General features: G+C 46.0%; 1 protein-coding gene across 1 annotated transcript in view; it reads right to left on the minus strand.

The window, feature by feature from the left end:
* The window catches only part of trrap (transformation/transcription domain-associated protein), a 236575-nt gene that overhangs the window by 55889 nt on the left and 168030 nt on the right, over positions 1 to 12656 (minus strand). Inside the window, exons 54-56 of the mRNA XM_070901735.1 lie at positions 8491 to 8529; positions 6907 to 7172; positions 5819 to 5919 (exon numbers count right to left, since the gene is read on the minus strand). Coding sequence (XP_070757836.1) covers positions 5819 to 5919; positions 6907 to 7172; positions 8491 to 8529 — 406 coding nt within the window. The remainder of the gene's footprint in view (positions 1 to 5818; positions 5920 to 6906; positions 7173 to 8490; positions 8530 to 12656) is intronic.

Genomic DNA, 12656 nt, shown 5'->3' on the forward strand with positions numbered 1-12656 from the left:
AGCTGTGAAAGGCGCTATAGAAAGGCAAGTCTGTCTTCCTTTCTGTAATGTGGCAAACTACCTCCCCATTAACACCAATATATTAGACTTCTGATATTCATTAACTCTTTCAGTTCTGCGCTGAATTTATGCCACTATATAACCACCATTACTGCCTTACAACTCAATGGGCCTGAAATCCTGGCCTCTCCGGGTCCGTACGGAGTGTGTACGGATCCGGGAAGGCCGGATTTCCGATCGGTCAAGTTCTGACTTGGCAGATAGCATGCATCTCGGGGAGAAGGACATTCGCATGGGTGAGATTGTGGTAGTTGCCCATCTCTTGCTCAGCAAATGTCCTTAAAACTCTTGCGCCTGGAAAAAGCAGGCGCATAGCCTATTTTTACCAGTGTAAGAGATTTAAAAACATATTTTTGTTAAAAACCCTGCCCACTAAGGCAAGTTTATTTTAAACCCTAATTACAAAACAAAATTTTTTTTAAAAATTGGAAATATTCTAGCACATTTATTAACTTTAATTTAAATGTGAGGTGTTTTTTCCTATTTTTTATTTGAGTTTAGGTGTTTTTTGGGGGGGGTTCTCATTCATAATAATAATAACTCCTACTTACGGAGTTCCCATTATGATGAATGGGAAAATACTTGACCTTGATTGGGTGTCCAGGCCCACGTGACTCCAGCTCCAGTTATGTACGTTCGGACATGCACGCGCTCCGATGCGCAGGGAGAGACCTAAAACCGCAATCGCTGGTAGGCGCCTGAACTAAAAGTGCGCATCTTTTCTCGTCTTTTCAGGCAACCGCCCGCAGGAAGCCTAGAACCGGGATTTCAGGGCCACGATCATATCATCATCATCATAGGCAATCTCTGGGAATCAAGGAAGACTTGCTTCCACTCTAAAAACGAGTTCTTAGATGACTGAACAGTCCAATACGAGAACCACAGTCCCAGTCACAGGTGGGACAGATAGTCATTGAGGAAAAGGGTGGGTGGGACTGGTTTGCCGCACGCTCTTTCTGCTGCCTGTGCTTGGTTTCTGCATGCTCTCGTATAGCCATGTATCATATAGCCATGTATCTATTTGTATAATTCTGATTCAAGTGTAAAACGTTTCCCAACTGCACAAAGAATACTGGTAGCCATCTTCTGTGCTGAGATACATCAGCACTGACAGTGTGCTGTGGATAGCCCTCGTGGCTCTTAAAAGGGCTACAATTCACAAGTCAGTCTTTCACACAAATTATATTACCTCACAACACAGACTATGGACGCACTATTCAATCACACGACAAGTGCTCAGAAACAAAACCCAGGCCGTTAAGTAACAATTCAATCTAATTTTTACTCTCACTGCAGTGAAACACTTCTCCGTGCAGTGGAAATATCAACAGAACACAGATAATCGTCTGTTTAAATTCAACTACAGCATGACCCAAGTGTGTACACGGCATACTGGGCACTTTTACCATAAGTGCTGTATAAATTCTCTCATGTAAGCATACCATTTTCGAGCAAACAAGTTATGCATTTACTCGAATTCAGCTGTTGTATTTGCATTTGATTAGTTTCTGTGCAATCCCAGGACGCGGCCCGACCCTGGAGGGAGCGCCGAAGGCAGAGGGGAGGGGAAGGGGGGGGGGAGGAGCGGCCCCATCCCGGAGGGAGTGCCGACAGCAGCGGGGAGGGGAGGGAAGGGGCGGCCCGACTCCGGAGGGAGTGACGACAGCAGCGGGGAGGGGAGGAGCGGCCCGACCCCGGAGGGAGCGCCGACAGCAGCGGGGAGAGGAGGGAGGGGAGGGAAGGGGAGTGGAGGGGCGGGCCGACCCCAGAGGGAGCGCTGACAGCAGCGGGGAGGGGAGGGAGGGGAGGGAAGGGAGGGAAGGGAGGGAAGGGAGGGAAGGGAGGGAAGGGAGGGAAGGGGGCGGCCCGACTCCGGAGGGAGTGACGACAGCAGCGGGGAGAGGAGGGAGGGGAGGGGAGGGGAGGGGAGTGGAGGGGCGGGCCGACCCCAGAGGGAGCGCTGACAGCAGCGGGGAGGGGAGGGAGGGGAGGGAAGGGAGGGAAGGGAGGGAAGGGGGCGGCCCGACTCCGGAGGGAGTGACGACAGCAGCGGGGAGAGGAGGGAGGGGAGGGGAGGGGAGTGGAGGGGCGGGCCGACCCCAGAGGGAGCGCTGACAGCAGCGGGGAGAGGAGCAGCAGCCAGCCGGCCCCCAGGTCGCGGCGTGCTGGCCCAACCCCAGTATGGGAGGCAGAGAAATGGGACTCAGTGCAGTCTGTGAGCTGAGCCGGGATTGCGTTAAGAGCAAAGCCCACCCAGTGTAAGCGGAGCCATGGCGGCTCTGTGGCTGGCTGCAGGACGAGGAGGAGGCAGCCGGTAACCCCGGCATCAAGGAGAAAGATAGCGGCTAAGTTCGGCAAAGGGAAAAACTAGCTGGGGGGGGAGGGTTTTAAAACATAGTTCTTTTAAAAAAAAAAAAACTTTTATCAAGCTTTTATTTATAATTTAATTCAAAATATAATAATTAGTAGTACAGGTTGAATCCCTCCCCCCACTTGAGTACCCACCGTCAAGGCAACTTGGGTAATCAGTGCCTTCGGAACCGGACCGAGGAAGGCGTCTCCGTCTTCAGGACAGCAAAGAATATTGGTGAGTACCAAAAAATTTTATCGGCGTATGCGCCACCCGGCAGGAATGGTGCCGGACGAGGGGTAGTGTTGGATAAAAACAAAGAGTCCCGGATAAGAGAGGTTCAACCTGTATTACAATATAACTTCTGCTGGCATGTGAGCAGTATTATACTGCATTGAGAGTTTGATTCAGCAGCACGGTAAGTGGGCTGGAAATTTGCAAAGCCACACAGCTTAAACAAGCAGTAATTTCCCCCTGGGCCAGCTGGCCATCACAGGGTTAATGCTTTATGCAGGAAGTGAAATATTATTACCGCTGGATTATTAATGAGAAGCTGTCACGCTGCAAAATGCCCAGCACATTTATTGCTGAAATGGATCGTAGTGTGCACTGCAACATTTAATTGGCTCTCTTTGTAGAAAGGTTGTTTGCTTACAAGTGAGTAGAATGCAATCTGAAATACTTGTCAAACACAGTTTTAGTTAGGAACCTCCAAATAATGGCACAGAAGTCTGTTTGGCATCAAAACTGTAACAGGCACCGTCAATAAACAATCCCTTTCATTGGTGTAAGGCGTTAGAGGTTTACATGCTAGAAAGCTCTAGGCAGGTAGAAACATAGAAACATAGAAAATAGGTGCAGGAGTAGGCCATTCGGCCCTTCGCCATTCAATGAGTTCATGGCTGAACATGCAACTTCAGTACCCCATTCCTGCTTTCTCACCATACCCCTTGATCCCCTTAGTAGTAAGGACTACATCTAACTCTTTTTGAATATATTTAGTGAATTGGCCTTTCTGTGGTAGAGAATTCCACAGGTTCACCACTCTCTGGGTGAAGAAGTTCCTCCTCATCTCGGTCCTAAATGGCTTACCCCTTATCCTTAGACTGTGACCCCTGGTTCTGGATTTCCCCAACATTGGGAACATTCTTCCTGCATCTAACCTGTCTAAACCCATCAGAATTTTAAACGTTTCTATGAGGTAAATTTGCAGAAATAAATCGGTAACAGCATGAAATAGTAAACAACATGCATCACAGGAATATTTATTAAAAAAATGAATTTCCAGAGAAATGTAGCACTTAATCTTCATAAGTTGGCCAATTTCCCCCAGAACATTTTGTCTTTGTGTTTTACCAAGCAAGCGAATAACGCTTAGGAGTTGTAGAATCATTACAGCACAGGAGGCCACCATTCGGCCCATCGAGTCCATGCCGGCTCTTTGTAGAACAATCCAGTCAGTCCCATTTTCCCCACTCTATCCTCGAAGCCTTGCAAGTTTATTTCCCTCAAGTGCCTATCCAATTTCCTTTTGAAATCACTGATCATCTCCGTTTCCACCATCCTCGTCAGCAGCAAGTTCTAGGTCATACTGTTCGCTGCGTAAAAAAGTTCTTCCTCATATCCCCCCTGTATCTCTTGCCCAAAACCTTAAATCTGTTTCCCCTAATCCTTAGCTAATGGGAACAGCTTTTCTTTGTCTACCTTATCTAAACCTGTCATAATATTGTACACCTCTATCAAATCTCCCCTTAGCCTCCTTTGCTCCAAGGAAAACAACCCCAGCTTCTCCAACCTAACCGTGTAGCTAAAATCCCTCATCCCTGGAACCATTCTGGCAAATCTCCTCTGCACCCTCTCAAGGACCGTCACACTTGGAGAAATAAAGTCGAAGGAACAAAGATAGTACCTTACTACGAGGGTGAATGGATGCTCCACTGATGCACCGCCATGGGGTCTCAGCACTGCTGAAAATAGCCATGAAAGTGTGGTCTTAAAGGTTACACAACTGTGACTCCATAACAAAGTTGCAAATCAAGGCTAGGCTGCCCACACAAAACTGTCAGATGAATCATGCTCCCACAGAGCCCATACATCACATAGCAGCCAGTACAAAGTATGTTTGTGTGCATCAAGCAGGGGGGGCTATTCAAACTCGTCAGCTTAGACCAGCAATGCCAAACAAGTCAAGGGAGAAATTGTGCATCGCGAGGTGCCGGAAATCGAGCTGACGGTTGGCATCAGCTGAACTCGGGAGTCTGAGCAGAGAAGTTTGCTAAAAATGCTTTCAAGAATACTCTCCCCACTGTAGAAAAGAAGAAATACATGGTCTTGGACCCAGGCAAAGATCATTTTAAATAAAAACAAGGGAATGCTGGCTGACACTCAGCGGGTCAGGCAGCATCTGCGGAGAGAAACAGAGTTAATGTTTCAGGTCGTTGACCCTTCGTCAGGACTGGAATGAAAGTTCTGATGACAAGTCACCGAGCTGAAACTGGAACCCTTCCTTTCTTTCTCTGTCTCCACAGATGCTGCCTGTCCCGCTGAATGTCAGCCCGCATTCTCTGCTTCAATTTCACACCTCCAGCATCCGCAGTACTTTAAAGATAATCTTAAAATTGCTGTATCTAAAAACGTGTGTGTTTGACATGTAGATGACACAATGTGAGGTGGTGGGTGGGGGAGTTACCACACACACATGCCAGGGGCTTCCAATGTGGGAAAAGGCTATTCAGAAGTGGATGGAGGATAGAAACAAGGTATGTATTCAGGGCACAGCAGCTCAAGCAGTTGACAGCTCGACTCCCAAGCAAGGTAAGGAATTTAAGCCCAAGGTTCTTGATCAATGAAGCTTGCTTGCTTCAGTTGACTGAGTTTGGTCAGTTCCCAGCAGGAGTGTTAGATGAAGTTATAGATGCAAGACTTTACACTGCGGGGGTTGGGGATTGGGGGGGGGGGAAAAGAAGAAAAAGAAACACGGTAAAAGACTGTCCTCGACTTGCCCTGCATCTCTCACTGGGTAAACTGGCGTCAGTGGAAGGGTTGCTAGCCCAAGCTGGCCTCGCTGGATTATATGAGGTTGTGAACACCTCCCCAGGCTGGGAAACAGGAAGCTCCATTCCCTTTAAAAAGCCCTACACAGATTGTTCTAATAACAAAACAGTGAGACTCAAGGTTACCCAGAATGTGAGGTTCGAGAGACAGAGAGCAAGAGTGAGCGAGGAACAGATCTACAAGTTAAAGCACGACACAAGACAGAGGAAGGTCGCCAGCTCTTTATCGCAAATCCAAAAACACCGGGTTTTTTTTATAAACACACTCGCTAATTCATTATAGGTGGCAAACTGTGACAATCTTCCCCCTTAACGGCAAAACAAATAGATCGCATTGAGGCACATTTTTACATACTTATTAATCTGAGCGAGGAACATCCCTTTCAGCGCATAGAATTCAGCTGTCATCTCCTTCGTGAAATACTTCAGATTTGTTGATTCAATAACTTCCAAACCCTGTATGGGACAAAGTTGAAGATTGAATGTACGATATACTGACCTATTAATAACCTATTAATAAAATTCTGACAGTATTCCTTTTTATAAAAAGACCACCCACGTAAAGTACAGAGCCTCGAGACAGCTAAATTAGTGACCTTCTGTTGCTCAGGTCCTGGACAACAGACTCTCTGACAGTTTGTAACTCACCAGACAATCAATTATTCTTACGTTATTGATTTTGCCGTGCAGTAATGGAAGCAACAAAGGTATTTATAAATGCTTCCGATTCCCTTGGGTGACATTCCAACACACAACTGAAGATCATATCTTTCAAATCTTACCTGTCAAAACGCATTGCATTTCAACTAAAAACTATGATCCAATTTAAGTTATTTATCTTCTCACTTTCTACAGTAGCCGCATATAGACAACGCCTCTTCCATGCCTCTACTCATTGGAATTCAGAAGAATGAGAGGTGATCGTATTGAAACGTAGAAGATTATGAGGGGGCTTGACAAGGTGGATGCAGAGGGGATGTTTCCACTGATGAGAGAGACTAGAACTAGGGGGCATGATCTTAGAATAAGGGGCCGCCCTTTTAAACCTGAGATGAGGAGAAATTTCTTCTGAGGGTTGTAAATCTGTGGAATTCACTGCCTCGGAGAGCTGTGGAAGCTGGGACATTGAATAAATTTAAGACAGAGATAAGACAGTTTCTTAACTGATAAGGGGTTATGGGGAGTGGGCAGGGAAGTGGAGCTGAGTCCATGATCGAATATCAGCCAAGATCTGACTGAATGGCGGAGCAGGCTCGAGGGGCCGTATGGCCTACTCCTGCTCCTATTTCTTATGTTCTTATTACAAACCTCAACTCAGAAACAACCAAAGTGCCACAAAGTGGACTCAGGTCATGACCCTTCTTTTCCAGGGGCGGGTCACCAGTGGACCCGACCAGAACCGTCCCAGTGTTTTGATGTTGATGGAATGGCAGTGTTGCCTACCTGCATGCATTCGTTTTTGCCCATAACTCCAGCCTGCTGGAGGTAGCACTTGACCTGCTGCCGAATCTTCTGAAAGCAGTCTACGATGGGCACAGTGGGGATGGTATGGATGCGACTGAGGATATCGAGGGCCACGTTCACCAGACCCTGCTTGCGGGCGACCTTCCCATACTGGATGATGGCGGAGGCAGAGGCGTGGACCCCCAGCATGGCGTTATTTGAGTTGGGGTCATGCTGAGAGCTGTTTTCATAGGCTGCCACAATTGCTTTGGAGAAAAAGAAGAGAATTAAAATCGTCTATTTTTTCAAAATGGAAAAAAAAGGGCCAAGATTTGTTTGGAGGCCCATGTAGAGATATTTTGGAAATGAACTAAACTAGTGACTGGTGATGACCAATGTTCTTTTATAAGATTAAAACGTGATCTTAATTGAATTTCCTGGTCTGGTGCAGGATCTACTTTCTGCCACTTGATAATGTCAGTCCAATATTTTCAGACAATGCGATATGTGGGGGCATTTTCAAAAGATCGGAAAGTATCTAGTAGTGGTAAAAGGAGACTAGGAACATAGGAACAGGAGTAGGCCATTCAGCTCCTCAAAATGGTTTCGTAAATGCACCATCATAATTGAAAGAAACTTGGACTTGAATTTTGAGCCCTCAATTATGTTTTTTAACCTATACATCAAAGGCATAGCTTTTATTTTTGCACTGTTAACTGATGAGGAATATGATGAATGATTCATATCCGTGAAAACCTGATTCTGTCTCACTATTTTCATAGAATCATGGAAATTTACAGCACAGAAGGCCGCCATTCGGCCCATCGTGTCCGTGCCAGCCGACCAAGAACTATCCAGCCTAATCCAACTTTCCAGCTCTTGGTCAGTAGCCCTGTAGGTTACGACATTTCAAGTGCACATTCAAGTACTTTTAAAATGTGATGAGGGTTTCTGCCTCGACCACCCTTTCAGGCAGTGAGTTCCAGACCCCCACCACTCTCTGGGTGAAAACATTTCTCAAATCCCCTCTAATATTTCTACCAATTACTTTAAATCTATGCCCCCTGGTTATTGACCCCTCTGCTAAGGGAAATAGGTCCTTCCTATTCACTCTATCTAGGCACCTCATAATTTTATACACCTCAATTAAATCCCCCCTCAGCCTCCTCTGTTCCAAAGAAAACAACCCCAGCCTATCCAATCTTTCCTCATAACCCATTGTGAACAGGTAATTGGACTATGGGGAAAAGGACAAGGAATCTGGTCTCGGCGAAGAGTCTTAACTTTAAATAAAAACCTTAATCAGGATTCGGTTTTACAGATAGACGAGCCTCCTGCAGATTTACGAATTTAAGGGTGAACCATGGCCCTGGATTAAAAGGCACAAGAACCCGATTTACAGAACAGGCCAATCTTATAACATTGCGGTACAGTGGAATAGTTTTGCACATGGAAATGTTCTGAGTTTTAGCAGGGTTTTACCATGAGGCGAGAGTCATTTCTGGGAGCATTCACAAACATTTCAGCATTACATGAGCTCAAACCCAAAGTCATTTTGATTTTACAAACTCATTTGTTCCATACCTGCTTTCAGTTTTGTAAGATCAGCTGTAGTCCGTCCCACTGAAACGAATGGAAATGCGAAAATAGCAAATTTCCTGGAGTGCGCTATGGTAAAACTCTATTCAATTACAGCTTCAAATCTTACCGCAAATTTCATTTTCGCAAGGGACTGGTAACTATTCTACAAGGTTATTTTTGCACAGGAAACATTGCAGGGAACATAGGAACAGGAGGAGGCCATTCAGCCCCGAGAGCCTGTTCCACCATTACATTTGATCATGGCTGATCTGTATTTTAACTCCATCTACCCGCCTTGGTTCCGTAACCCTGAATAACCGCACCCAACAAAAAGCTAGCAATGAGTTTTGACATTTTCAATGGACTCCCCAGCCTCAACAGCTTTTTGGGAGAGAGTTTTCCAGATTTCCACTACCCTTTATGTGAAGAAGGAGGAAGTCTTTGTTTATTGTGCAACTTTTCCTTGTTCCCCTCCCCTCCCTGTCATTTACCAAGAGGCTGACCTGCTCCCAAACTTTCCCTCTGCTCTGTTACTGCCTGTTGACTATAGTGATAGGCTAACTCACCGTCCCCTTTCAACATCCGTACGGGAGGCACTCCATTTCCTGCCCAGTCCGCTCCAGCCAAAATCAGGAGCTCATCATGTTGCTTCGTACAGAAATGGAACCAAAATCCTGCACCGTTCAGTCAACACAAAGATATGTGCTGTTCCACCAGGATAATTATGGTTCCATCAAATCAAGAACAGTGGCAACATTCAGTTCATCCGTTCCCTACGTCACAACAGTGACTACACTTCAAAAGTACTTCACTGGGTGTAAAGAGCTTTGGGGAGTCCTGAGGTCTTGAAAGGCTCCATATAAATGCAAGTTATCTCTCTTCTTTAGGTGAAGTTCAAGCATAGGTCTTCATAAGTAGGCGATGTTGCAAGTCATTTTGTTTAGGGACGCCTTTATTTGCAACACCTAAAGCTCTGATTGGGTCCCCTTGAACACAAGACCTGATGGCTGATTGGTCCCCTTGAAGGATACGTTACACCCAGCAGTTTCTCTGGAATTAGAACTGCGCTGCCGACGTAATTAGTGACTTTGCAAAGTGTAATTCGAGCTATTCTGACTGCTGACTCCAGACAGGAGAGAGCTCACTTGGAACAGACAGAGCTCACTCTCACGGGTCAAGACCACCTTCCACCCCTCCCAAACAAGTTCCTGCCCCCACCCCCCCAGTGCCTGACCTTCCACACCCCCAGTCCCCAATTTTCTGATCTTCTCTTTCTTCTCCTCTTCCCCCCCACCCTCCCCACCTTCTCCCCCTGCCCGAGTTCCAGACCCTCTCCCCCTGCCCGAGTTCCAGACACTATTCCTCTGCCCGAGTTCCAGACCCTCGAAGAACGTGATCTGTCTTATCATCTCGCTCTCAACAGCGCCGCGCCTCCCCCCCCCCCACCCCCCGAGAAGCAGCTCCAGGCTCGAGCGGCGATGAGCTCCACGCAGGTCGGCCGAACTTCCTGCTGCTCGTATGTCGCACTGCACCTGCACGACCAGATCGAGCACCCATACGCAAAGAGGAGGCGGAGTCCACGGCGCGCATGCGCAGAAGGACAAGAATGTTCGTGCACATAATCACTTTGTTTAACTCAATAGCCATTTTCAATTGTGTATAGCAAAGATAACTCCATTTCTTTCAAAAATACTGAACAAAAATTTGAAACCCACTGATATTGTACAGCAAATACACACAACGTGTTGTACATGTTGAATGGACTATAGCACAGCACACTTTGTTCAAAATTAGAACTAAAAAGCTGACTATTTCAAAATGGATGCCAAAAATGGATACCAATTGATCACAATTAGCACCGTAGCCCGACTATTCCTTTAACTTGATACCTGTATTCATTTTTAACTTCCCCAATCCAGTATTTAATCCTTAAATTAGCAACAGTACAACAGATTTACTTTGTAATACATACATTTGATAATTCAGTCATTTTTGTCCTAAAAAATTAATTAATCCAATAAACCAAATTGATCAACATTAATAAATAACAATTTGAACTATCAGACAATTTGAACTAAGCTGTTTTGAATTAATCCCCAATATTTTTTAATTTTAAAAGCTAATTATCTTGTAATTATTTACAAATTACAACAGAGTATTTAGTTCTATTTATTGCTGGCAATTGAACAGTTGTCTCCCTCACACACTGGTTGGTTGGGCAGATGTGGAACAGATGCACAATGGGCATGTCGAGTTGAATCCTGACAAACACACAAGTTGCCAAGAAATCTTCTGCTTCAATTCGTAGAATGTACGGCACAGAAACAGGCCATTCAGCCCAACTGGTCTATCCGGTGTTTATGCTCCACACGGGCCCCCTCTCAACCATACCAATGTTGCCCCTGTAACGGGCTGCGTGGCCCAGTCAAACTCCCGCGCATGCACTGTTTTTTGCATTGTGAAGCCAGCTCACCGGCTGTGCAGGACCTCGAGCCCGGTGCGTGTTTGTTCAGCTTAATGGGAACATTGCACCTTACTCCATTAATGTGCAAACTCTTGGTTAGTACCGAGTGACGCTTTGAATTCTACATTTATCAAGGTCGAGTCCCGAGCGGGGTTTAAGTAACCCGGCCATCATCCAGAAAATACAAGCAGCTTCAGTTGGGTGAGCCCCTGGGGGGAGGGGAGGGAGACACCTTCGATGGAGGAAATGCCCTCAAAGGTGGGCGAGCAATCCTTGAATTGGCCAACAACCCCCTGCAAACTGCAAAGGATGATGCAGCCCAGGTACAGAACAGGTCAATGAAGGAGCGATTGTGGACAGTCCCAAACACAAGCCCGGGGTTCAAGGCCTTGCATTAAAAAGGGCGAGGACAATCACAGGGGCTGCGTCGATAGTCTACCCATGATGATGGTTATGATGGGGCGCGTGGGAGGGGGGCGCGCAGGTGCTTTAGAATAAGGGGTCAGAATAAGGGGTCATTTAAAACTGAGATGAGGAGGAATTTCTTCTCTCAGAGGGTTGTTAATCTTTGTAATTCTCTGCCCCAGAGAGCTGTGGAGGCTGGGTCATTGAATATATTCAAGGCTGAAATCGACAGATTTTCGAATGACAAGGAAGTCAAGGGTTATGGGGAGCAGGCAGGGAAGTGGAGTTGAGGCCAAGATCGAATCAGCCATGACCTCATTAAATGGCGGAGCAGGCTCGAGGGGCCAAATGGCCGAATCCTGCTCTGATTTCTTATATTCTTTAGGGCCAACAGCAACTTGCATTTATATAGCAGCTCTAATGTAGAAATAGTCTCAATGCGTTTCCAGAGGCCTGATCAGACAAAAAAGGATGCTGAGCCAGATTAGGAGTGACTGAAAGCTTGGGTAAAGAGGTTGGTTTCAAAGAGAGTGACGAGTGAAGATGCGGAGGGGTTTACGGAGGGAACTCCAGTTACGGAAGGAACTCCAGAACATTGGGTCACGCCTCCCAATACCCAATTAAAATATATAGTTCTACACATTTATTATAGTTTTACTCAAACAAATACCACCCCTCCCTCAGTGAAAATTTTTCTGAGTTAATCTCAGGATGTATTTGGGCATCAGATTTAAAACATGTTTGGATGATGTATATGAGCAGGCCCATCAACCTTGCAGTGGATGAACATTGGAGCAGGAAATGACCACTCATTCCCTTGAGCCTGTTCCACCATTCAATTAGATCGCGGCTGATCTGTATCTTAACTCCATTTACCCACCTCGGTTCCGTAACCCTTAATACCCTTACCCAACAAAAAATTCTCAATTTTGAAATTTTCAATTGCTCCCAGCCTCGACAGCTTTTTGGAGGTAAAGTGTTGCAGATTCCCACTGCCCTTTGTGTGAAGAAGTGCTTCCTGACATCAACCCTGAATGGCCTGGATCTCATTTTAAGGTTAAGCCCCCTTGTTCTGGACTCCCCCCACCAGAGGAACCCTCTTCTCTCTATCCACCCTATTGAATCCTTTAATGATCTTAAACATCTCAATTAGTTTAACCCTCAACCTTCTATACTCCAGGGAATACAAGCCTAGTCTATGCAACCTGTCCTCATAATTTGCCCCTTGTGCAATTGTTCAGTCACACCACTGGTTGTGAGACATGCTGAAAACAAAGAATTGAGTAATCCTCATTACAGA

The sequence above is a fragment of the Pristiophorus japonicus genome, chromosome 15, assembly GCF_044704955.1.
Source record: "Pristiophorus japonicus isolate sPriJap1 chromosome 15, sPriJap1.hap1, whole genome shotgun sequence".
In the NCBI taxonomy this organism is placed as follows: domain Eukaryota; kingdom Metazoa; phylum Chordata; class Chondrichthyes; family Pristiophoridae; genus Pristiophorus; species Pristiophorus japonicus.